This window comes from Anolis carolinensis, chromosome 2 (assembly GCF_035594765.1).
Source record: "Anolis carolinensis isolate JA03-04 chromosome 2, rAnoCar3.1.pri, whole genome shotgun sequence".
NCBI classification, from domain to species: domain Eukaryota; kingdom Metazoa; phylum Chordata; class Lepidosauria; order Squamata; family Dactyloidae; genus Anolis; species Anolis carolinensis.
This window is the reverse complement of record NC_085842.1, coordinates 233,295,996-233,323,412: the sequence shown is the minus strand read 5'-3', so window position 1 is coordinate 233,323,412 and position 27,417 is coordinate 233,295,996. Positions and strand designations below refer to the sequence as shown.

General features: G+C 41.2%; 1 protein-coding gene across 2 annotated transcripts in view; it reads left to right on the top strand.

The window, feature by feature from the left end:
- The window catches only part of adamtsl1 (ADAMTS like 1), a 671,866-nt gene that overhangs the window by 516,251 nt on the left and 128,198 nt on the right, over positions 1 to 27,417 (top strand). For both annotated transcript variants that reach the window (XM_062971884.1, XM_008103489.3), the window contains 2 exons: positions 5,745 to 5,829; positions 24,432 to 24,733. In XM_062971884.1, coding sequence (XP_062827954.1) covers positions 5,745 to 5,829; positions 24,432 to 24,733 — 387 coding nt within the window. The remainder of the gene's footprint in view (positions 1 to 5,744; positions 5,830 to 24,431; positions 24,734 to 27,417) is intronic.

Genomic DNA, 27,417 nt, shown 5'->3' with positions numbered 1-27,417 from the left:
TTCGTAGGGGGAGATGCGGTCAGAAAGGTAAGTGGGTCCCAAACCGTTCAGGGCTTTGTAGGTCAGCACCTGCACCTTGAATTGGGTCCGGAAGGTGAACGGCAGCCAGTGGAGCTCCTTGAACAGGGGCGTAGACCGCTCCCTGTAATTCGCTCCTGTTAGGAACCTGGCTGCCGCCCGCTGAACTAGTTGGAATTTCCAGGCCGTCTTCAAAGGCAGCCCCACGTAGAGTGCGTTGCAATAATCCAATCTAGAGGTAACTAAGGCATGGACCACCGTAGCCAGATCAGACTTCACGAGGTATGGTCGCAGCTGGCGCACAAGTTTTAGTTGTGCAAAGGCCCTCCCGGCCACCGCCGACACCTGAGCCTCAAGTGTCAGTGATGAGTCTAGGAGGACCCCCAAGCTGCGGACCTGCGCCTTCAGGGGGAGTGCGACCCCGTCAAGCACAGGTTGCCACCCAATACCCCGATCAGACGTACGACTGACCTGGAGGACCTCTGTCTTGTCAGGATTAAGTTTCAGCTTGTTCACCCTCATCCAGCCCATCACAGCCGCCAAACACTGGTCCAGAATCCGAGGGGCTTCCTTGGAGTTTGGTGGAAAAGAGTAGTAGAGTTGGGTGTCATCTGCGTAGAGATGGCACCGTACTCCAAAACTCCGGATGACCTCTCCCAGCGGTTTCATGTAGATGTTAAAAAGCATGGGGGACAGAATAGAACCTTGCGGGACCCCACAGGTCAATGGCCAGGGGTCCGAGCAGGTGTCCCCCAGCTTCACCAACTGGGATCGGCCCTCCAGGAAGGACTGGAGCCACTGCAGAGCAGAACCCCCAAGGCCCAACCCAGAGAGCCGCCCCAGAAGGATACCATGGTCGATGGTATCGAAAGCTGCTGAGATGTCCAAGAGAACCAGCAGGGTCACACTCCCCCTGTCCAGCTCCCTGCGGAGGTCATCCACCAAGGCGACCAAAGCCGTCTCGGTACTGTGCCCAGGTCTAAAGCCGGACTGGGATGGATCCAGAAAATCGGTGTCATCCAAGAACCCCTGGAGCTGAGAGGCAACCACCCGCTCCAGGATTAACCCAGTCATCCTTAATTAGCATCTGTTTGCATAATTTTTTCTGTCAGGGTTGAAACTGCTTAGAAATACATCTTAGGAAGCAGACTTGCAAATGAAGCTCATGTTTACTTTGAAATAAGTAATTCTGCAGGTATCATGCAATTCTATTGCTATCTTTTTACTTGTTTTATTTATTCATTTATGAAAAATTTGTATCCTGCCCTATATCCTAGCATGTCAGGTCAGCATGCAAGTAAAATCAATTAAACAGTTTAAAACAATTTAAATTTTGAAACAATAAAAATAATTTAAACAGACTAAAAGCATAATAAACAATTTAATAGGCTACAACACGTTTTAAACATTAAAATGGTTTAAAACCACGTGCTTGTAAATTTAAGAATAAATCAATTAAGCCTCAAAGGCTTTATTAAAAAGCCATGACTTTCTGTGGGACTTTTCTCCTATGTTTTTTCAGACTTCAAAGTGTCCGTGAGTTTTTGTATGTTCTGTATTTACCTCTTTATGACAGAACGGAAGAAATAAAACATTTCAACATGCATCCTTTCTAGAGGTAATTTCTTCAAAAGTAAGATCAGATGGTTTTCACCACATGAAGGAGTATTCTTTCAAAGTACAGGTTCAACATCTTGTCTGCTTTGACCTTCAGTGCACATGATGGCTTCCATATGCATGGTGGACTCTCTCGGAGTCAACAAGGCCAATATTTCTGCACAGATAATGTAGTCTGCTGCATCGTAAATGCTTTTTTCTGCACACTTGATATGCGCCCCATTCCCTGCATCGCCTGACTCACCTGTCACCACATCCCATGGGGGGGGGGGGGGGGGGGAAGCATCAGCCACTCAGCTTCCTCTCATTGATCTCAATTCAACACGGCATGGCAACATACATGGGTAACCTTCCCTTTTGCGACGGAGCCCACCAGAAGTGGCTATATGTTGTGAGATGGGAGCCGACGGCCTCCGTCACAAAAGAGAAGGTCAACCGGCATATGCCGCTGAAAAGCACCCAGTCTGATGAGGTCGTAGGACATGGAATAATGGGTTCTAACTGCAGGAAAAGAGATCCTACTTGAATAAAAGGAAGCACCTCCTGATGGAAAGAGTTGTTGGTACAGTGGGATAGGCTACTGAGATTGTGGTGGAATCTTCTTCTCTGGAAGTTTATAAACAGAGGCTGGATGGCTATCCGGTGGAAGGTGCTTGGATTCTTGCATTCTTGCAGGGAGTTGGACTGGATGTCCCTTGCTGTCTCTTCCATCTTATTGATCCTATGATTCTATTATTGTCTTATAACAGAAAAAATGCTAAAATTTCTCATTGCTTCTTTCACAAACAAAATTAGCAAACAAATAAATATTGTGGGGCTCCATGTTTTGTGGGAGATTTAACTAGGTGGTAGATATTTATTTGCTTATTTGTTTGTTTGATACCCTTCCTTTCTCCAAGTGACATGCCTGGTAGATCAGAGGCCTAGCAAATGCTGCAACATTCTCACCAGTCTGTAGAATTAAGTAGCTTCCCAAGATTGGTTTTATTTTAGCATGGTGTTATCAGTCCTTCCTGGACTTTCGTCATAGGTCTCTTCACTCTCTTGTCCTTTAAGAGCCAGATCTATGTTCCCATAACTTATTCAATTCCAGCTGAATCCAGAAGTTAGGTCCCTTTAAGAGTGTTCTTTGGCTCCAAAACTAAGTATTTCATAAAATACTTTTATTGTATATACTTGGTACAGATCTAGGAGTGGGAGAAAAAATATAGGCCAGTGCTGTGTTATATCAGAAATGACAGGAAAAGTATTCAGCTCATTCTCTGAATTCACATAGTTGATAAACTGATAAGCTCTGACTGGAAAGACATTGCTGAACTATTTTAGTATTTGTCTATTTCTTGAAATATCACTCATCACATCTGGATATTCTTCTTTGTCATAATAAGCCTTCAAAATGGAGTTTCGTATAATGTTTTTTCAAATTGTAAAAGTTCAAGGGCCTCTTTTCTTCATATCTTTATTTTAACCCTTGGTTTACCAGTGCTAACATGAAGGCTAACATGAATTTTCAGCTATTTTACAAAAAGCAATGAAAATGATACCAAAAAGAATAATAGAAATATAGCATTGGAATGGATCTCAAGGGTTTTTGGTCTAGTTCTTGATAGTGCAAAAAGCTTGCCTGACAAATGACCATCCAAGCTCTTATTAAAATTCCACCAGAAACTAGCTCACTACCTTCCAAAAGTAGTCTGTTGAATAGTTCTTACTACTAGAAAAGTCTCTTTTCATGGCATTCACATCCATAGTTACAGGATATACTTGCTTTAGACTGAAGGAGCATTTTCTACACTTCCAGTTTTGCCACTAATTTTAACAAGTGAAAAGTGTTGCTGTACACCCCAAATGGGAAATGTATCAACTCTGCATCCTAGAACAGATAGAAATTGTCTTCATAAGTTCACTTCTTGATTTGCACAAGCATTTTGGCTATGTCACCTCTCCTTTTGCTCCTCCTTTTCCCCAAAGACAGAAATCTCATTGTGAAATGTAATTCCTCATTTCATCTAAACTATAGAATTGTGATTAACACCTTCATAACAAAACAGGGTAGTGTAAACCATGTTTTGAAGCTGGTTAAGTAACACAGCATCATCTAGAGCAATTAAAGATTGTTTTCTGCTCTAGATGTGATATATTGGCTCCCTTTTATATACAGAGTTTAATAATAATAATAATAACAATAACAACAACAACTTTATTTTTGTACCCCATCTCCATCTCCCCAAAGGGACTCAGGGCGGCTTACATGGGGCCAAGCCCGAACGACACAGTTAAAATGTAATTACATAAATAGAACAACATTATAGCAATACATAAAAAAGAGCATCGGTTTCTCTTATCTTCATGGGCGGGTGGACTAGTGCAGCAATAAAGGATAGGCCAATAAGGAAAGTGCATGATCATATGGCAGCAATGACAATTTTCATTGGCCAAGAAAGTCCTGAACTTCATAGGACCAAGCCTCCATTTGCAATATAAAAATATAGCCCAGTATTTCATGTCTACTGCCATGGTAGCATCCAACTGAATCCAGGGACTGGCAGTTTCAGGTGGGATATTTAGCATTTTATGCCAGAGAACACTGATGTGTCACCAAACTACAAGCCACAGGATTCCCTAGGATGTTGTCGTAGTTAAATTGAATTATAGTCTTATATTTGTGCAGCGTGAATAGGCTTCAGGACACATAGCAGGCCACTTTCTCCTGTATGTGCCAGTACATTGGAGTCTATGGCCCCTTCTACACTGTCCCGTATCCCAGGATCTGATCCCAAATTATCTGCTTATCCCAGGTTAGACTCATATAATCCAAAGCAGATAATCTGGGATAGGATACTGGGATACAGGGCAGTAAAGATCCAGCCTTAACTTGTCATTCCACAACCAGAAGAATGGCATCACTTAACATCAGGAAGATAGGTCATTTCATGGGCAGCACACACCCTTGGGAATCTGAAGTTCAGAAGCTGTATCACATGTTAAAAGCCTCTTAAAATGCACTTATATGTGCAGGCCTTCAAAGGTTCATAAGGATTATTTACTTTGCTCCATCTGTTTATTAGCTTTCAGCTCCTTTTTAATTGTGTATTATTTTAAGCTGGTATAAACTGTATTACATAATGTAAACTACTTAGAGATTTTATTGTATTAAGCAGTATATAAATGCCATAACTTACATAAATTTTAAAAAGTGATCCTGAGATTTCTTAATTTGATGGTTCCTGCTATAAAAGATGGAGCAGAGAAACTCCATGTGTACCACCCAAACTCTCATTCATAGCTTCTGTAGTCACTGTTATAATAATCTGAATTTTCCTACTGATTTATCATGCCCAAGCCTGTGGTCACTTAAGTGCACAAGTCCTCTCTACACACACTCTACCTGGTGTTTGGGGTTCTGCTCCTGCCAGACATATTTAGTTGTAAGAAGCAAGTGAGCACAAAAATAAATGGATTACACTAATGGGGAAAAGTTGCTTTATATAACTACACCGGGTGACACACATTTTGGTGCCTCAAATGTTAGCCCTGTTTCTTAGGTATATTTGATCTGCTGATTCTAAAAATGGCACAAGTTTTCCCTTATCAGCTCTAGCTTTTGAGATACAGAACATATGCCAATCACCAGCTGCTTACCCATAGAAGATCATGATAATCACACTTGAGGAGTCATGGTGGCGCAATGGGTTAAACTCTTGTGCTGGCTGAACCGCTAACCTGAGGGTTAGGTTGCTGAGCCGAAGGATGCTGGTTCAAATCTGCGACACAGGGTGAGTGGCTGTCTGTCAGCTCTAGTTTGCGGGAACATGAGAGAAGCCTCCCAGCTAACACCTCCTGGCAACCCCCTGGGCAATGTCTCAGTAGATGGCCAATTCTCTGACACCAGAAGCGACTTGCAGTATATTCTCAATAAACTTTTGACACGATAAAAAAATCATATCTGCAAAGCTAAGAGCTGATGCAGTCTATCCAGTGCAATTTTCTGAATCAGTTCCTCAAATCGTCCCAGGCACAGGCCTAAAACCCAAGACACCAAGATTTTTTTTGTTTTGATTGGGCTGTGTTATTGCACATTTCATGTTTCTCCATAATCATTCTTACAGAAAAACTCCCTGTTGAAGCAAAACTACCATGGTACAAGCAAGCACAGGAATTAGAAGAAGGAACCATGGTATCGGAAGAACCAACGTAAGTCTTCAAACATAATTTGCTGTAATTGCAACAGTTTGAATCAGGTTCTAAGCAGTGCATTAAAGCCAGAGCACAGGGGGGTTTCTTTTTTAGACTCTAATCCCCAAGTCACTATGGCTACTAGAAATTTTAGAAGACTGTTGTCCATAAAGAACTTTTCCAAGCTTTGATTAAAACAGCATTTTATTTTTAAATTATAGATAATAAATTTGGTACAATCTGGAATAGATTTCAATCCTATTGAAGTTGGGATATTTTTGTATACCGCACAGTCCAACTTGAAAGTGTTCCTGACTCTTCTGGGAACATTTAAACCGTAATCAATGTGGTATAGCTATTTGACAGGGTAAGCCGATTCGCTAAAGGCTTATTTTATGACCTACAAAGCCTGCAGCAGTTGGGTTTTTTAATCAAGTCATGCTGTTTTTCACTCATGGTTAAAGTAGCTTTGTGCACTGTGATGGTGTTTGTTTATTTTGCTTCAAGTAAACTAGTGAATAAGAGCTGGTTCAAATATCCACTTAATATACTATTACAGGGCACTAACTATATGCTAGAGACTTTGCATCAGTTTGAAATCATTATATCATGCACATCAAAATGTACCACTATGGCAATCTTGTCAAGCGCCAGTCTAGATAATACCTTCAAAATGCTAATTCCCAGCCATATTGGTGGTATTGTTTCTTAAAATCAGTTTGTAAACTAGGTTATTGCATCATGGTTTTCCCTGCATTCTCCTATAAGGATATAAAAATATCAGACTGATCATTATGTTTCTCCAAATCTAGCCCATTTCCTTCTTTCCTTGGTTTTCCATCAAGTTGTGAGATATTACTTTTTTCCTTACTGCATTGAAATTTGAGTGATTTTACTGTATTTTTCCGAATGTGATTGATTATTTATGCATGTCACCAAATGTACATATTTTTCTTGTCACCACTTTTTGAATTCCATAAACATTTAGCTTTTCACATTTTAAAATGTGCAAATAGTTTCGTTTGTAATTTATTTCATTAAAATGTGATGTAGTTGTGCAGAAATTTGAGGTGAGATACATTTCTTTGCATCTCAGAATAAGGTAGAAATCTTGTTCCCACCCCCGAAAAAACTGTTGATTTCAACAGAAGTATTTTCTTGAATTACTCACCGTTACCGTCTTTATGAACATGTTTCAGCAGAGGATTATCATTCCAATTTTTTTGGTGTTGGGGCTGTGAGTACTATTGCTTATGCAGACAAAATATCACCACCCTGGCAAAAGATGGTTGATTTAGGAACTCCGAGGTTTGTAGGAGTTTAACACATCTCAAGAGGCAAAGATCTTGGAGGAAGGGAAGCACAACCCAACGAGGTTTAAGTTTGTTCAGTTCCAAAGAATGCTGATTGAGTGTTGTAGGGGGAAGGAGGAAATGAAAAGTGGAGGAAAGGGTGAAGGGAATGGACTGAACAGCAACATTTTCTTTCAGGTCCCACTAGTGTCCAATAATGCTTTATTCATACCAGAAACCATCTCCCAGGCAAGCATTTAAAAACTTTTCTCCTTAAAATAGGAAATGTTGTTTTGGAAAGGTTAATATCAAGGTATATGAAGCAATATGTAGCAAGACTATGTAGATAAAACACTGGAATACTATCCTTAAGACAGCTTTCTCAGTGCCCTACCACCTCATCACATGCAGAAAAATCAGCGTCCTAGCATGCTGCCAGGATGCTTCCTCCTCAAAGTCCACCAGACGTCATCACATGACATCAGTAAACTTCTGGCAGGACTCCATAAAGGTAGTGTTCTGACAGCATGGTAGGATTCTTCCCTCGTCCGTAGACAACAGGGGGAAGCTGGACAGTGACACTTTCCCCCATGGGATGGGTTAAAGGGTGCAGCGGGTGATGCGGGGCATAGAGCAATTGTTTCCCCCACACACACACACACACTGTCCCACAGATTCACCACGCAATGTCATGAATCCCCCCACTGTCCTATGAATTACGACTTCAATGTGATGAGCTCCTTAGAGATGTTCTATACTACAACTGAGTTGTGGTCCAGAATATCAAAAATGGTGGGCTGTAGGCCACACAACGCCCCAAGACCCCAGCTTTGTGCCTCTAAACCCGCCAATAGTCTCCCCTCCAAAACCCAGCCTGCCAAAACATTATTTGCCATAAAAGTACTCAGAAGGCACATAAAAATGATCTACTCAACAAGCACCACAGACCTTTTCTCTGTGTGTATGTGCCTCCAGATCACTTGTCGACTGATGACTTCATGAATTATATAGGACTTTCTTAGGAAAGTAATACTCAAATGTGGTTTTTCCAGTTCCTTCCTCAGAAGATATAGATATAGATATCTTATGACATATGTATTTATGACATTTATATCCCTACCTTTTCTCCCTGAAGGGGACTCAGAGCAACTTACAAGTTATATGTAAATATAGCCTAAAGCACCTATACCAGCTCCAAATACCTCCATTATCCTCTACAATCCCTCTGAAAATGGTGACAGGAAGTAACATAACATCCACCCTTGATAATCATTTTGAGAGAGTCCAAAGAGAAGAACAGATATTCAAGTTTGCTTTGTGAGAAGGTATGGCTACAGGAATAGATTGGTTCCAGGACCCTGTGCAATTGCTCATCCCATTTTAGGGTAGCTAGCTAGCTAGCTACAAAAACTAAACAGAGGGAAGATAAACAGGGCTATCACATTCCTACAGTGACCTGAAAGTGAGCAGGATCTTACCACCCTTCACTTGTTGTCCATGGAACCTGCCCATTCTCCTTCCTGTTTTGTCAGCAACAAGGTGCCCATTTTTTAATGTCCAGTGCTTAACTTAAGAATAAATGCAGAACAGGTTTTCATTGAAAATATAGCTATTTTTTTCCAGAGCTTTTCTTTAATATAGTAAAATAGCCATACTGGTATGACTGGCACACAATCAAATGAATTATAACTGAACCAGCTGAGTACAATAAGGAAATAAGACGATTATATGTGTATAATATTGTATATTTTTATAAATAGGATGTAAAGGTTACGATCAAGTTATACTTCAGTGCTGGTATATATTTTGTATGTGCTTTCTGGTCATTTATAGGCAAGTGCCAGATGTACACTTGAATGTTTTTTTATTTGTTTTAATTTGGAAGCCCAGTTTATGGATTCTTAGAAGTTTTTTCTCCCCCATTAAACCACTTTTCTAAATATGTATTTAACAGAGTATAATTACACTTCAGTGTATAATGGGAATTAGGCACTGTCAACATGTGTGTCAAATAGGGATCACTTTGCTTATATTGGAAAGAGATTATTTGAATCATAGCCCATATTTCTGCTGGAGAGTATTAAAAAAATAAGCTAGAAGGAGCCACAACTCCAGATGAAGACTCCCTCTTACCCATGGTCTTACTGAGAAAAATCTAGTTCCAATTTAACATTGCTTTGTGGCTGGAGTTGAGAACTGATGACCCTCCAGATGCTGCTGAGAACCTGTTATTATCCAGATGTGATTGGATTCCCATCAACCTCAGCCAGCCGGATGGACTGATGGGACTTTGAATCCAGTTCATGCATTTATGAGAAGGAAAACTCCCCAATCTGCTTTGTTATTGCATTCTTTCTAAATGTCAGCACAAGAGATTTGTAAATAGCAATTTAACTGGATTTTTTTCAAGGGTACTGGGATAATGTTGAAAAGAAAATATAGGGGGAAGTATTTTGGACAAAATGCAAATACCATATGATTCCGAGAATAATAACCCTTTGACTAGAAAAATAAAGGGAATCCAAGAAGTTAATACTTTTGATTTGTACTCATAAGCACCTTCTTATTCAACATAAATGTTTTCTTTGAAGAATTTTCCTGCCTGTAAAATGGATGTAATATGCTTTGGAGTGCTAAAATTATCTTTATCCTTTCTTATTATTTCCTTGGGTTATTATTAAAAGCCTTCCCCAGATATCACACAACCAGAAGGTGAATTGCAGAGGGTATTTCATAACTTCTCAAGAAAGGGGGTAAACAGTTTCAAAGTTGTTACTGAGTAGGTAACTATGCATCTTTCTTCCTGGTAAATATGTGTAGCTACAGCAGTGTTTATTTGTTTGTTTGTTTTTAAAAAAATTATCCATGAGTCAGGTTGCAATATATGCATGAAGAATTTGTTCTCATCTAAGAAATTATCAGATTCAGCTGCCCAACAGCTGGCTGGATCTTCTGGGATTTCAAATCTAACAACATCTGGAGATGGCCACCTCCAATCCTGTGGAGAAACTCCGACGGAGAGTTTCTTTCAGAGGGCAGACTAGGAGATGATGACTAGTTGCCACTGAGTCGCTATTGCCCATTAGAAAAGATTTTGCTCTAATTCAGTGGTTCTCAATCTGTGGGTCCCCAGGTGTTTTGGCCAACAACTCCCAGATATCCTTGCCAGTTTACCAGCTGTTAGGATTTCTGAGAGTTGAAGGATAAAACATCTGGGGACCCACAGATTGAGAACCACTGATCTAACTGGTTCTTGTTAGCCAGAATGCAATCCTAACTAATCAAGTTAGTCAAGTGCCTACTGAGCCGTGATGTGGCTCACTGAAACTGCTGAATCCAAGCCTAGTGAAGTTGAAAATCACTTAAGACTACTTGTGTTGACTTATCTTTGTGCCAGCCTTCTTGTTGCCTTCTGAATTGGGTAAAATTTTGACCTGGCCTTCTTTGGCTCCTCCCTTGGCACAACCTTTTTCTCTCTCCTTTTTGGTTCTTCTGCTAGCAAATCATACCCAGGAGATATTTGAGATTTACTAGCAAATAATTTATCTAGCAGAAAAGACTTGTGCCTGATACTGAACACTAGGTATGAGACCTAGGGCCCTTCTCAGCTAAAACATCCCCCGCAAAAAATTGCCAAATATTTTTGGTAGAGATATGGTCCTTCCTAGTTTCAAACAGTGATGCCAACCCAACATACGGTAGATATATGTTCCCCTGCAATCAGACTTTCCAATGAAGCCTGTGTTTATCTTCCCTAGACAAGTCAGAAAATAAAGCACATTGTATGCAAGATACATAAATTAAAGAAAAACTTGACTTCCCCGTCCATTGTAGGGCTTTTTCCAAAAACAATCTATGCGTATAATCCAGTTTGACACATTGTTAATATGTGCTGGAGCTGGATGCAGTGACAACATATTTTCCCTCATAATGAGAAGACTTTTTCTAATCGGTCTAAGAACGTATGTTCTTTTCTATGCACACCCATTTCTCTGGCTGCCATGTTACTTTTAATTTAGTCTTAAGACTTTCAAATAGTTGAACTATTTCCATGAGTCAAAGTCCTGCAGGCCTATAATATTAAAGCCAGTTTAGCACCTGGAACTTCGCCTCATCTGGCACCCATTGCTTTTTGCGCTGGAAGATCAAATGTATTGTGTTTTTTAAAGGATGGATAGCTTACTAGCTGTATTGTATATGCAATAGCCAGATAAATAGATAAGTCTTTTACTTAGAGCTGATACTCCCTGGGAAACTCCCATCAAATCCATCTGCCAATGTAATAAGATTAGCTGTGAAGATTTCACTCATGTGAGAGCAAAATATGCTCACAGACCCCCTTTGCCTTATGATTTGTTTCTTGCAGCATTATCACAATGATCTTGAAAAATATAGCATTCTAAAGAGATAATTGAGGTGCTGGACATGCTTATGCTTCACTTCTTCATTCGAGCCTTATTTAATAGCCTATTATACAATCTGGACTCAGAAGTACAGCCTTCATGACTGGAAAAACATGGACCCAATTATTTTCCATTTTATTTGTTTTGTCAGGGAGCTTGCAAACGGGTGGTATGTAAGTGATTTCGCATTGTAGCTCTCTAAAAACACATTCAAATGTTAAAATGATATCCAGTTTTGAGTATTTAGCTGTAGATAACCTAGGGTGAACAGTAATACTAAACAACAACAACAGAAGGCAAATCGTAATATCCGTGTACCAGATGGCATCAGCTAAGTGATGCGGCTGATACAACAAGAAACAGAAGGAAATTCTTGGCATAGATCTATTACAGTTTGAACCCACAGAATATCAGCAGAAAGGCCTGTAGATTATAAACACTCAGCAATACTTACCAAATATAAAAGCAGGCTGTCTTTTAGATATGCTTCCACTAAATCTTCTGGGGCACATGTGTCAAACTCAGACCCAAGAGCCGAATCCGGCTCACCACATCATTTTATGTGGTCCCTCCAGATGTTGAACTACAACTCCTGTGATCCGCATTGTTAGATATCATGACTAGAGCTGATGGGAGTTGTGATACAGTAACATCCGGGAAGCTGCAGTGTATTCTGTTTAGTCAAGATAGTTGGGCTTGAATTCAGATGCAAGTCTTGTGGATATAATATCCAAGGTTAAGATGTCCTTTAACCTTTTCCTAAACTAAGTGCTGTTGTTTTGCTATTCCAATTATCCCTACTCCACATGGTAGATAACACTGGCCAACACACATTTTGGTGCCTCAAATATTAGTGTTGTTTATTCATTCAGTCGCTTCCGACTCTTCGTGACCTCATGGACCAGCTCACATCAGAGCTCCCTGTCGGCCGTAGCCACCCTCAGCTCCTTCAAGGTCAAGTCAGTCACTTCAAGGATGCCATCCATCCACCTTGCCCTTGGTTGGCCCCTCTTCCTTTTTCCTTCCATTTCCCCCAGCATCGTTCTCTTCTCTAAGCTTTCCTGTCTTCTCATGATGTGGCCAAAGTACTTCATTTTTGCCTCTAATATCCTTCCCTCCAGTGAGCAATCAAGCATTATTTCCTGGAGTATGGACTTGTTGGATCTTCTTGCGGTCCAAGGCACTCTCAGAATTTTCCTCCAACATACCCAGGCCTCAAATATTAGACCTGGATATGTTTAACCTGCTGATTTCAAAAATGGTACCAGTTTTCCCATATCAGCTCTAATTTTTGAGGTACCAATCTTATGAAAGGAGTGGGAGCTATATGTGGAAATCCATGTTTGGTGGGAGCCATATAGTTAGAATAATTTCTAATAGATGAATGAATCATGTAATTTTGAATCAATTCAGGTTCCCATATGTTTATTTAAACATCCATCCCATCTATGTATTAACCTGCAAATTTCTTATAAAATCTTCACAAATATCTGTTGAAGAACTATATTTAAATGTATTGAAATATGCTCCCTTTCAAATATATTTTCTTATTTTAAGATATTTACATTAAATGCTCCATTTATACATTCAGGGAGCACAAAAACAAGTGTATAACAACAGTTCTGATTCCAAAATTATCCCAGAAGCTGCATGGAGCTAGATCAATAAGTCATTTCAAAGTGAAATTTGCACAGATCGGGTCTCTTAAATATCTGTAACTTAGCTTGGCTCAGTATTCTGAAGCACAGACCACTGTAATGTGAAGCCTTCACGTTATTCAAGATACCACACATGGAGTTACATCCAGTATTGCACTGCTATCAAAATAGCATGAGTTCGCTTTCAACTAGTGTGAGGTGGGGGAATCTTTGCCCTCCAAATGTTTTGGATATTAAATCTCAGAGGCCCTAGATAACTTGGCATAGATATATATGAATGAATTCATGAAGGAAAACGTATTTTCAAGAAAGCCTATAGACTAGAACCACTCAGGGTTTTTTTCCCGTGTCAGGAGTGACTTGAGAAACTGCAAGTCACTTCTGGTGTGAGAGAATTGGCTGTCTGCAAATACGTTGTCCAGGGGGATGTTTTGATGTTTTTACCATCCTTGTGAGAGACTTTTCTCATGTCCCCACATGGAGCTGGAGCTGATCGAGGGAGCTCATCCACGCTCTTCCCGGGTAGGATTCAAACCGGCAACTTTCAGGTCAGCAACCCAACCTTCAAGTCACCAGCCCTGCCGGCACAGAGGTTTAACCCACTGCACTATCGGAAGCCCCATACCACTCAGTTAAGGGTTAGTGAATATTACAGTCCAAAATGTCTGCACTGCAGTCAATCACATTGCTACTAGGAAGACAATGACAACATATCACCTTCATGTCTCAAGGAATCCAAATAATATTTGTACATAAGTTTGCATGAGAATCAAAACAATGTTTTCAGGCATTGCATTAGAGAAATGTCAGTATTGAATATGACCCATGAAACACCATAACCCTCATGTTTCAAAACTATTTTGCAGAACTCTATTTTTCAAAATAGTTAATCAAATGCTGATTGCTTACCTGAGAAACAACATGTTCTTATGGATCTTAAAAAAACATTGTGTATGGTTGTCACAATTGCACCAGTTATGGCCCAGCATTGTTTAAAAAGGGTGTGTGTATTCTCCCAAGTCCTCCAAGCTCCCAAGTTGCTATCCCACAAGTTATGTTATATGACTCTTCAAAAAGAGTCCCAGTGCAATAAAGATTCTCCAGTTTTTGGTAGGACAACATAATAGAGACAACCATCATCACCAATATCGTAATCTTTATTTATATCCTGACACCATCTCCCCAAAGGGACTCGGGACGGCTTTCAAAGGCACTCAGGGTTCAGCATATGACATAAAATGGTACATAAGTATAAAAGAATAACATATAAAATTATAATGACAACCACACATAACATCAAATAAAATTGCTCTATTTAAAACACAGAACGCCTGGAGATAAAAATTAGCTGCCATCAATTCACGACCTAAAGTGCCAGAGTGTCAACCTCATATGGGCTCATCACAACCTACTCAAAGTCAAAGGCCTGTTTTAAAATCCATGTTTTTAGGCTGAATTATAACAATTTAATACCACTTTAACTGTCGTGGCGCTGTCCTTTGAAATACTGAAATATTTATCTTGTGGTACTAGAACTCTCTGACAAAGAAAGCTAAATATCTCACAAAATTACAGATCTGAGAATTCCATAGTATTGAGCAATGGTCTTAATGTGGTGTCAAACTGCTATAATTTTGCAGTGTGGATACAGCTATAGACTTACTTTTACTTAGGCGATCCCTCGTAGTTCGAGGACGATAGTCTTCCATCCTTGGTGTCTTGGGGGTGGGTTCTTAGGTGGCTGAAGAGACCTATTCTTGACCCGCATATTCTCCCGCAGTGAGGACATCGGTTTCCAGGTGGAAGGCGGTCCCGGTCAGGGTTGGCTTGACGGGCCTTCCTCTTGGCACATTTCTCCCTTAAGCCCTCCGTTCGTGCCTCTTCGAACTCCGCAGCACTGCTGGTTACAGCTGACCTCCAATTGGAGCGCTCAAGGGCCAGGGCTTCCCAGTTCTCAGTGTCTATGCCACAGTTTTTAAGGTTGGCTTTGAGCCCATCTTTAAATCTCTTTTCCTGCCCACCAACATTCCGTTTCCCATTCTTGAGTTCGGAGTAGAGGAACTGCTTTGGAAGATGGTGATCGGGCATTCGGACAACGTGGCCAGTCCAGCGGAGTTGATGGCGTAGGAGCATTGCTTCAATGCTGGTGGTCTTTGCTTCTTCCAGCACGCTGACATTTGTCCGCCTGTCTTCCCAAGAGATTTGCAGGATTTTCCTGAGGCAACGCTGATGGAAACGCTCCAGGAGTTTGGTGTGACGTCTGTAGACAGTCCACGTTTCGCAGGCATAGAACAGGGTTGGGAGGACAATGGCTTTATAAACAAGCACCTTGGTATCTCTACGGATGTCCCGGTCATCAAACACTCTCTGCTTCATATGGGAAAATGCTGCACTCGCAGAGCTCAGGCGGTGTTGTATTTCAGTGCTGATGTTGACTTTTGTGGAGAGATGGCTGCCAAGGTAGCGGAAATGGTCAACATTTTCTAATGTTACACCATTAAGCTGTAGTCCTGGCTTTGCAGAGGGATTAGCTGGTGCCTGTTAGAAGAGCACTTTGGTTTTCTCGATGTTCAGTGAGAGGCCGAGCTTCTCCTATACTTCTGCGAAGGTGTTTAGAGTGGCTTGTAGGTCTTCTTCTGAATGCGCACAGACTACGTTGTCATTGGCATATTGGAGTTCTATAACAGATGTTGTGGTGACCTTGGTTTTGGCTCTCAGTCTGCTGAGGTTAAATAGCTTGCCATCTGTCCGATAGATGATTTCCACTCCGGTGGGAAGCTTCCCATCAACAAGGTGAAGTATCATAGCGATGAAGATGGAAAATAAGGTGGGGGCAATAACACATCCCTGCTTGACACCTGATTCCACCTTAAATGGGTCACTTTGGGAGCCGTGGCTGTCCTAGACTGTTGCCATCATGTCATCATGGAGGAGCCGCAGGATGTTCACAAATTTGTCAGGGCACCCAATTTTTTGGAGGATGGTCCAGAGAGTGCTGCGATTCACTGTGTCGAATGCCTTTGCAAGGTCAATGAATGCCATGTACAGAGGTTGGTTTTGTTCCCTGCATTTTTCTTGGAGCTGTCGAGCAGTGAAGATCATATCCACTGTTCCTCTGGAGGGGCGGAAGCCATTCTGGGAGGGTGTCTTCTGAGACAGGGAGAAGGCGGTTTGCAAGGATTCTTGCAAGGATTTTCCCGGCGGAGGTTAGAAGGGAGATACCACGATAGTTCCCGCAGTCTGTTCTGTCCCCTTTCTTGAAAAGGGTGATGATGGTGGCATCCTTGAAGTCAGCTGGGATTTTCTCGGTCATCCACACCTTTTCAATGAGCTGGTGGAGTTGTTGTATCAGCTCAGGTCCACCCTCTTTGAAGATTTCAGCAGGAATCCCATCAGGTCCGCTGGCTTTGTTGTTTTTTTGTTGGCTGATGGCATTGCTGACTTCTTCCAAACTAGGCAGTGCTGCAAGCTCATCCCTGGTTTGTTGTTGCGGGATTTGTGAGAGGGTCTCTTCGGCCACATTGGAGCTGCGATTCAGCAGGTTCTGGTAGTGCTCTTTCCAACGTAGTGCAATTGATGTTTTGTCCTTCAGAATTTTGGTTCCATCTGATGAGCATAGGGGCTGTATGCCATGGTTTCTTGGTCCATAAATGATCTTTGTGGCTTTGAAAAATCCCTGAGCGTCATGGGTATCTGCATGGTGTTGGATTTCTTCAGCCTTCTTTGTCCACCAGATGTTCTTGATTTCTCTGGTCCTTCTTTGGACCTCAGCTTTTGCACTGGCATAGATCTTTTTCTTGGCAGCACAGTTGGTGTCTCTCTGCCATGTTTGGAAGGCTTTCCTTTTATTATCAATCAGCTGTTGGATCTCTTTGTCGTTATCATCAAACCAGTCTTGATGTTTCTTAGTTTGGTATCCAATGCTTTCTTCGCAGGCTGTGATGATGGAGGTCTTTAGTTTGTTCCAATGTTCCTCAACATTTTCGGGGTGTTCTGTGGGTAGATGATCTTTGAGTGTTGTTTGGAGAAGGGCTCGTTTGGAGGGCTCCTGAAGGGCTTGGGTGTTCATTTTGCGCCTTGTTTTTCTTCCTTGGAGTCTGCGTTTGGGGACAATCTTGATAGCCATCGTGGATCGGATTAACCTGTGGTCCGTCCAGCAGTCATCAGTATCTGTCATGGCTCTTGTGAGAAGCACATTGCAGCGGTCTCTGGCACGTGTGATAACATAGTCCAAGAGATGCCAATGCTTTGACCGAGGGTGCTTCCATGATGTCTTGAGCTTGTTTTTCTGGCGGAAGAGCGTGTTGGTGATGACAAGGTTGTGCTCTCCGCATTTGGTGAGAAGCAGGATGCCATTCGAGTTGCTGTTTCTGACCCCGTCTTTTCCTATGATCCCTGGCCACAGGTCAGAGTCCCTTCCGACTCTTGCATTAAAGTCCCCCAGGAGGATGATTTTGTCCTCCTTAGGTATCTCCGATAGGATGGTGTCCAGCTGACAGTAAAAAGTTTCCTTGATGTCTTCATCAGCATCTAGAGTTGGTGCATAGGCGCATATGATGGTTGCCTGTTGGTTTTTGGCAAGGTTAATTCGGAGGGTTGAAAGTCGTTCGTTGATGCCAGTGGGTGCTTCAGTCAGGTGCTTCACCAGGTCGTTTCTGATCGCAAAGCCAACTCCGTGTATTCTTCGCTCTTCTTCAGGCAGTCCCTTCCAGAAGAAGATGTAGCCTCCCTTTTCTTCCTTCAGCTGTCCCTCTCCTGCTCTCCGGGTCTCCTGAAGGACTGCTATGTCGATCTTAAAGCATCCCAGCTCCCTTGCAATGATAGCAGTCCTGCATTCGGGGCGTTCATTGTCAGTGTTATCCAACAGTGTCCGTACGTTCCATGTTCCAAAGTTCATTTTTCTTTTTTGGCCGCAGAGTGGTGACCCCTCTGGACACGGCAGTCCAGTCAGGGTAGGAGAGGCAGACTATGTTTAGGGCACCTTTTCTAGCCCCTTCCCCATTTGGGGTGAGCAGAGCGGATCCTAAAAAGGGCTTCTCAGTCATGGATACAGCTGCCGGACTACTCAACTGCCTCGGTCCTTGAGGTAGAACGACTGAGTCCATATCCACCGCCCATGTGCCAGTCTGTGACTAGGGGCTTCCAGATTTCACAGTCCTGCCCCCGTCGCCACTCACTGATCGCCATGGGACTTTTGTAGGTTTGTTTTTATTTTTGTTGAAAGACGCCTGTGCGTGATTTTTTTTAATGTGTGGAGATCGGTGCACGGCCGGTCAACACACAGTCTTCACAGAGTGAGATCCCAGCAGTGGTGTGGTTAACACAACGAAAGTGGCTTCTCAGTCTGTTGCAGCCTTCTTCCGCCTTCACAGCCGTTGTAACATGTACCATGTTATCCTCCGCCTGCTCCGCCGTTGAGGATTTTGGGTCTTCGGATTGTGCTTGGTCTGGAACCTCCCCTGCGGCCACTCCTGGGAGTGCATCACTCCAGTGGTTGTGCCCACAGGTTCATCGGAACACGCAAGCCCCCCTCACCACAGCAAGGTGACAATCCATCGAGGGGGACACATGTATGTATAGTGGAGGTGGAGCCATGTATGCAAGTGCTTGTCTGTTCCTTGTGTGTTTTTGTAAATTGTAGTCTAAAACATCTGTATGGCAACACACTGGAGGAGATGTTTTAATAGAAATATTTTGTATGGCTGCAGTCTACTGCTCGTTAAAACAATTGGAAGAACTTCTCATGGTTGGGACATTGGATCAAGTTATATGCTTTTTCTTTTGGCCGGCCCATTTCATTGCCAGTACTTTCTCAATATGTACTGCTGTACTTTGCTCCAGAGAATTTTGAAGATAACTGGATGTGATTTCTCAGTGCCAAAACAAAATATGGATATTCTCACAGCTAATAGTTGTTAAAAATAGCAGAGTACATCCTGTTTTTAAAAACATACATAAATGAGATGATCTTTATCAGAGGAACCATATTCTCAACCACAAATTCTGAATTTCAAATACTTTTTTAAATAGATTGAAAGAACTTGGACCTTATTGTCTGAAGAGAAAGGAATTTATTAAACAGTTGAACAAACTTGACATTAAAAGGAAAGATAATTTGATCTGATGGCAGAGAAATAAAAAATAAATTGTTTTAAGTGGGGGGATCTTCTTTTTAAAATAATCTTTGGACAATTAGCTCATTATAATTCTTCCATTGTCAACAATCCATAACATCTCAGTGAAGAACTGAGAATAATTTCAAGACTAAGGGTTCTTGATACTGAATAATGGCTCAAATTATTGATATAACATAAGCACTATTGATGGCAAATCACCCATCAGAAAGTAATTACACCCCTTTTGCTCATAGGATCTGGCATGTCCTCACAGTCAGTGGAATTGAGCCTCCAAAACAAATTCTACCCAGACTGTCCCTTGGCTGACCATCCAACTCACCATTGCTGGATATATAATGTACATTTGGGTTGGGATGTACTCCCCCCCCCCCCCACTTCCATGAAAGGCCAATGGAAGATGGACTTGCAAGAGCTGATCAGTGTGTGCAACGTGACCCATCCCTCAAAGTATATGAGAACTGTTCAAGCGGGTTAGCAGGAGACAATAATGACTCCCTGGATGGTTCTCAGTCTTCATATTTTTTCCCCCAGCCTCAAACTCCAAAGCAAATTTTTAAAAGTATGGGTCCTCCTCTCCTCACCCCTTGTCATCCCAGCTCATGTCACTGCAGGCAACAGCCAACTATGTGGACCCATGTTATGGTTGGAGACCAGCGCATCACTGAGAGGACAGTAAAGGCAGCCATCCAGCAGCACTGAACCAGGTTCACTGTCACTGAGCAGTCGGGATTCCCTCCCACTTCCACAGTAGATGATGGTGGCAGCTGGGGAAACCATTCTGGAGTTGATCCAGTGTGCACTACACTGGATCATCCCCAGGGTAGTAGGTCCGCCCAAAGTCTGTATTCTGTAAAGAGAAACTTTTACCTGTGCCAACTGCTTGGTTGGGAAAATGAAAAAGAAGAGTTTGATTCACACTAGGAAAAAAAATAGTTCCCATCTTGATGCCAAAGCTCTTTAAAAATACAATATACAACTGTTTTTGAAGTGGAATGTGATTTTCAAAAAGTTTCTGTTTACTCTAGATTTCCCTGGAAAAAAGAGTTTGCAAGGAGAGTCCTGCCAGATCATAATAGCATTGGAAAGATGGGGTAGTTTGAGGCAAACTGAATGACTGTTTGCGGAGCTAGGTAAAGGTTTCCCTTGACTTTAAGTCCAGTCATGTCTGACTGTGGGGGTTGGTGCTCATCTCCATTTCCAAGTCAAAGAGCCGGCGTTGCCCATAGACACCTCCAGGGTCATGTGGCCGGCATGACTGCATGGAGCGCCGTTGCCTTCCCGCCGGAGCAATATTGATATACTCACATTGGCATGTTTACAAACTGCTAGGTTGGCAGAAGGTTTGCGGAGCTAGGCAAATAAAAGTTGTGGCCTTTTATTGACAACTCACTGCACTCTACTGTAGGTTCATTATATACATGCAAAGCCCACTCCTTGCCTCTTTCTTTGAAGGTCTGCTCTGACAAACGCCCCCATCTTTGCTGACCTACCCCACTCAATGCCTCTTTTGGATGCAAAGACTCTTTGATTGCTGGGAGGGTGCCCTGTTAGTATGGATGAGAGCCAGAAGATTGAAAGTGTTACTAGGAAGGGACTAGTCAGCCTCAGTGTATAGTAGTGGAAGAAATAGAACAGACAAAGAAGAAACATACAAGAGAACCCAACTCCCTTCCTCCAGATCTATTTCTCTCTTGTATAAGGTCAGAAATGATTGCAGAAATGGCTTTTGTCACCTGCAACACCCATTTCTCATTAGGCAGAAATTTAGCACAGCAATCCCTCTCTAGAGAGTGTCATCAGAACCTTTGATGGAAACTGAATTTAATAAATCTGCACATCACATAATTGTTTTTCTATGTATTGTTTACTATTTTGTGTCTAGGTCCTGCAGGAAGTTCACAGAATGAATGCAATGTCCATTCCCTTTTTTGTCCACAAGTTCTGTTGTGTAAATGTCAAGTTCCTTATCATGTGAATTCACTGGGTTTCAAAGAATCTGAATTATAATAATTGTAGTGATCCAAATCTATGGGTTATCTAAATCCAAATATTTATTTAATTCTGTTAGCAATGGAAATTGCAGTTCCATTTATTCAAAACTAGGAGCCCCAGATGGCACAATGGGTTAAACCGCTGAGCTGCTGAACTTGCTGATTGAAAGGTCAGTGGTTCGAATCCAAGGAGTGGGGTGAAACATGCTAATGTGAGTAGATCAATAGGTAACAACACTCCATTCAGTCATGCTGGCCACATGACCTTGGAGATGTCTACGGACAATGCCGGCTCTTCGGTTTAGAAATGGAGATGAGCACCACCTCCAAAGTCAAACACGACCGGACTTAATGTCAGGGGAAAACCTTTACCTTTACATTTTTCAGAACTATGATTATCTGATGTTCCTGACAATGCATGCATGGGTAAAAATGCAAGATATTTGCTGTGATTTGTGAAACGAAAAGTGTAATGGGTAATAACTGGAAAATGGAATTTACTGACTAACTTGTAGGCAGGAAAGGAAACATTCACTTTTAAACTTATATTAAGCAAGTGGGGTACACTTCTGTTCCTCTGAATCTGAGCAAAGCAGCACTGTTACTAAACTTTAAAATATGTTTGTTATTAGTAAATGTTGAGTTTCTAATGGCAGCTTGGCATGTTTTATTGCTCTCAGCACCACAGGTTCCCTTCTTCTCTTTGAAGCAAGTTATTGCATAGCATAAACCTACCCTTCCAGACTCATAACTCAACATGCAAAGTATCTGTTTGGGAAGAAAAAAATTCCATATAACTTCCTGGTGTTATTTCCTGCACTTCAGTTATGAATTACAGTGCACAGTAGCATGATTAATAATGAGTAAATTATACTTTACGCAGCACACTTTATGCCAGTGAAGAGTTTCTTTTAAAACTATATACTGCATTATTCTTTTTGTTTTTACTTTGAGCAAACGTATTGTGTGCAAATGCATAGTTTTGTTTGACAGGATGTATCGTGTGATCTTTAGCCTGCTTTTGAATAACAAAGACATTTTGGCCACAGTTGAATTGTTGTAATTACTATTTGCTTGAGATAGCACAAAGGAGGGGAACCTACAAAAGGACAGAATTTTGAAGCTGGATGGTTAAATCCACAACCCCCCCCCCTTTTTTTTTTTTTTTCAGTGAAGACAGAGGCTCTCTTTGGAGTCATCTACATTAGGCAAGTTAACCAAATAGAAACCCTACCCAGCTATGAAACAGCATCTGAGCGTATGCTGCCACAGTCACCTCTACTGATGTCCCCTCCCCTGAACCTTCTCTTCTGCAGGCTAAACATGCCCTGCTCTTTAAGCCACTCCTCATAAGGCTTGTTCTCCAGACTCTTGATCATTTTAGTCACCCTCTGCTGGACACATTCCATCTTGTCAACATCTCCTTTAAATTGCAGTGCTCAGAATTGGACACAGAATTCCAGGTGTGGTCTGACCAAGGTGGAATAGAGGGGTAGCGTGACTTCCCTGGATCTAGACACTATACTCCTATTTATGCAGGCCAAAATCCCATTGGCTTTTTTAGCCGCCACATGACATAGTTGCCTCATGTTTAACTTGTTGTCCACAAGGATTCCAAGATCTTTTTCACACATACTGCTATCGAGCCAGGCACCTCCCATTCTATATCTTTGCATTTCATTTTTTCTGCCTAAGTGGAGTATCTTGCATTTGTCTCTGTTGAACTTCATTTTGTTAGTTTCGGTTCATTTCTCTAATCTGTTAAGATCATTTGAATTCTGCTCCTGTCTTCTTGAGTATTGTCTATCCCTCCCAATTTGGTGTTGCCTGCAAACTTGATTATCATGCCTTCTAACCCTTCATCTAAGTCAATAAAGATGTTGACCAATCCTGCTATGCAAATTGTCCTGAATTCCTAGGATATTCTGGAGCTTAAAGCAAACTGTGGAATATCTCCTGACTTTACCTAATGTGTGGCAAAGTCAGAGTATAGCAAAAAAAAAAGTCACTGTGCATTGTGAAGACTGCCAGTGTTCCATTCGTAGTATGATTTTTTTTAGCCCGTAGAGAGAAGCCCTGTCTTGCACTGAGATATTTCATACTAGAGAGATATAGCAAGGAATACATCTTAAGTACAATCTCACACTAATGAATGTCCCCACCTTGAATGCTGCCCTTCAGACCTCATACTGCCCTTAAAATCTTCTCCTGCATGTTTCTCCAACCAAAAAGAACAAACATTGAAAGTAGCATGTAGGTACTGTACCTCTATCTGTGTGTTTCTCACACGTACACTGAACTGACTGCAATGCCAATTGATGATTTGCATGTCACAAAGATAATGTTACATAAAAGTCTTTCAATTCCTCTAACATCGGCTCAGACAATATTTTTCACTGGAAACAGTTCACATAGACAGCTGCAAATTATCCTGTTTTGCAAAAAGAGCAATACGATCTACAGTGATATATTTTGATGTGACAGTTCTCTAACTAATATCCATGTTAGTCTGAATCAATATAAAAAGACAGGGAGGACGAAGAGTCTTAGATACATAATAATAATCTTTTTTCCTTCTTCCACTTCCTTTTATACATGGATGCACTTAACCCTCACTGCTTTGGTATATGTCAAGCATTATAGATGTGTCAAGATCATGCTTCTCTAGTAATCAGAGTATCTTTTAGAGAAGTAATTTGCAAACTCTAGTTCTCCAGGTGTTTAGACTTCAACTTCCAGAAGGCTCAACTAACTTGGCCATGATCAGGGTTTCTGGGAGCTTAAGTCCAAAACACCTGGAAGACCAGAGTTTGGGAAACACTATTTTGTCCTAAATCCAGTTGTTAATCCTAATTGCCTAATTGAATCAGTTGATTCAATTGATTGTATGTCTTGTTCTAGCTGGAACTCCATGACTTTCCAAGTGTGTTCCTGCATGGCAGGAAATTGTTCTGGATAGCCCTTGTGTTCTCTTCCAACTCTGTGTTTTATGATTCCAGCAATCATGAAAGCCCTCAACTATTTCTATGCACAGTCAATGAGTTCCCTGCATCTTGAACAGATGGTTGTTATTTTTGCTTTCTCTCCTCCACTTATTCTCCCTCTCCCCTTTCTTTCCTTTGTGTCTTCATTTCCATAGGTTTATTCCTGAATCCTGGTCTGCCTGCAGTGTGACCTGTGGTGTGGGAATCCAAGTGCGTTTGGTGAAGTGCCAAGTGCTGCTGTCTTTCTCCCAATCTGTGGCAGATTTGCCCACTGATGAATGTGAAGGGCCTAAACCAGCCTCTGAACGAGCATGTTATGGTGGCCCTTGCAATGGAGACACTGGTGAATACAGTCCAGAAGAAACAGATCTTTTCTATGGTGGTTCTCAAGATTTCGACGAACTCTATGACTGGGAGTACGAAGGGTTCACAGAGTGCTCTGAGTCTTGCGGCGGAGGTGAGTTCCAGTTTTTCCAATTTTAGCATCATCTTCTTTTTACCCTGTAGCCAGAGAAAATCGTATAATTCATTGAACTGGCTCTGGACTGCTAAGTTAGTTGACTTCTCATTCTCAAGCCACTTAAGTGATTTGTATTGTTTTCTCTCTTGCTAAGTACAACTTTATTAAAATTCTTACCTCCACAATGAAACTTAATGTTTTCTTTTTAAATGGTACAGTACCTACTACACTCAATACTTCATAAATCCCCATGGTAGTAATAATCTATACTCTTTGAATTTATTTTGTACCTTCTGTTCTACCTTGCTGTAGTTTGTAGAAAAAAAATAACACTATATGTGTATGTAATGTCTAACGGCACTCCATGTAGTCAATACCGGCCACATGACCTTAGAGGTTCTACAGACAACGCCATCTCTTCGGCTTTGAAATGGAGATGAGCACCAACCCAAAGAGCTGGACATGACTAGACTTAATGTCAGGAAAAAACCTTTACCTATCTAATGTCTAGCTAACATATATAATATCTAACATGTGAGAAGAACATTTTATACTTCCTGAATGCATTATCAAAGTCTCAACAGCCTTGTAAGATACATCAGTATCATTGTTCCAGGGAAAGGGGTGTCTCAAAAAGTGACTTTACTTAGGTTGATCATTAAATTAATGGTTGAGGTAAGATCTGAAGCAATGGTTCACCATCCCCTGCCTCTAAACCACTGCTTCAGTTTATGAACTATTGAGGAATTCTGCATTTGATGTTACTCATGTCTCCCAGACCTTTAAGGCTGAATTGGGTGCTTAATGGCATCTTGAAAGCTTTACAATGTCATGCTTGGTGCTGCATTGCTAAACATCTTCCTTACTAACACAGAAAAATATGGCAGAACTCTGTAGCATGACATTCATGTATGCACTGTGCTTCCAATAAGGATGTTGCTAAAATTGTTTTTGCCTCTGCTTTGTAGACAAAGACTGTACTTCTGCACTTTTGCAAATATTACAAAAATCTTATTCTCAAAGTCTTTGATTTGCAAACATAGAAACAACTTTGATTTGCAAAGATAGAAAGAGATATGGACACAGACTAAGAATAGCATTTCACATTGTGATTGCCAAGTAGAAGCTGCCGAAAGTACTTTTTCACGATCGTGGCTCCATTCCGCTGCACCATACATTTTTGAGGTGCCTGATAATGAATAGGAATTCCAGGCTCAATGCGGATAATCCATATGTTGTGCAGTTTTCGCACATTTGCAACCACTCTTTCCACCAGCTTTGCCATGGCAGCTGTAATGTGAGAATTGGCCTCAGTCTTCTATTTTCCTTGTTTGAAAAGGAAGAGTGGCTCTGTAGGAGAACTATTGAAAATAAAGTCCAGATGTAATACCATTTCAGATCTAGAAGGTATCAAAATTCACAGCTGGGGTCTTTCATATGACTAATGTAGTAGTCTGGTTATTTACATTTCCTGCTGACCACTTACATTTGGGCCAGAGGACTGTGTTTTTAAAGAGCAAGGCTGTGGCAGGAAGCATCAGGTGTCATTTTCTTTGCATTGCCTGACTTTCGCTTTTGTAAGTAGACACATATGGATATCAAGCATTGGGCTGTTGCATATGTATTTCCTTACTGAATCTACTGGAGACTCAGCTGGTTTTGATAGCATATCCTACCAAATGACATTAGCTTGGATCTAAGAACAGTGGGGGTGGGCAGGATTGCGGGGGAGACATATGGCAGAAATAACTAAGTAGAAGATTGCCTGAAGCTAATAAACTTGGCACTAAGGTTAAAAGTTAAGAAGGATCACCGTTTATGCATAATATGGGAATTGTTTAATACACATAATGTCCAATCCATTTGAGTCGACTTCATCATTTTCTTCTAATTGCTTATGGAAATAGTGCCGTTACAGTTCTCTCTTTCTTCAAGTTTCTTAACTTGCCTTCAAGCTGAGCTATGGCATGCAAAAATAGAGGAGCAATGTCTTAGTAATGAATTTGTGAGCATTTAATATGGAATGAATTAACTTAGACAATAACAATTATTTAGTAAAAAATGAATCATGATTCATATCTTGAATTAGCGCAGCTACCTCTATTGCCCAGCATAGTGTTTCCATACCACCTTGTTTTAAAAGTAGAAATAGGGAAGATTTTAAATGACATAAAGTCATGCATTTCTGCAATATTGTAGAAGTCATTATACACACACACACACAAACATCTTACATTATTGATCCCAACAAAATCATTATGTGAATTGAGTATTACACCCAAGAGCAGCTCTCACCAAGTCATTTTTCAGTGCCAAAACTGGGTCAAAAAGGTCAATCTAGACTGGATCTGCTAACTCATTTTATTCAAAGTCATTAAGTGATTTTTTGCTCAACAAGATTGCCTACAAACTCAACATTGGAAATAGGTCAATAACTTGCTGAAGAAGCCAAGTTAGTTTAGCTGGTTTCTTACTCAAAATGGTAAAGATGGCTAGTTCCATTTCTACAATGGTCTAGGAAATGAATTTCATAAAAAACTTAATAGTGCTTCTTGTCATCTGGCACCTTCTCCCTTCCAAGACAAGTAATCAGGCCCTAATGGTCATGGAAATCACACTTTCAAGCAATCCCAGGTCCACTTACCTTGCCTTAAGTACACTTAATGTGGGTTTTTCATTAA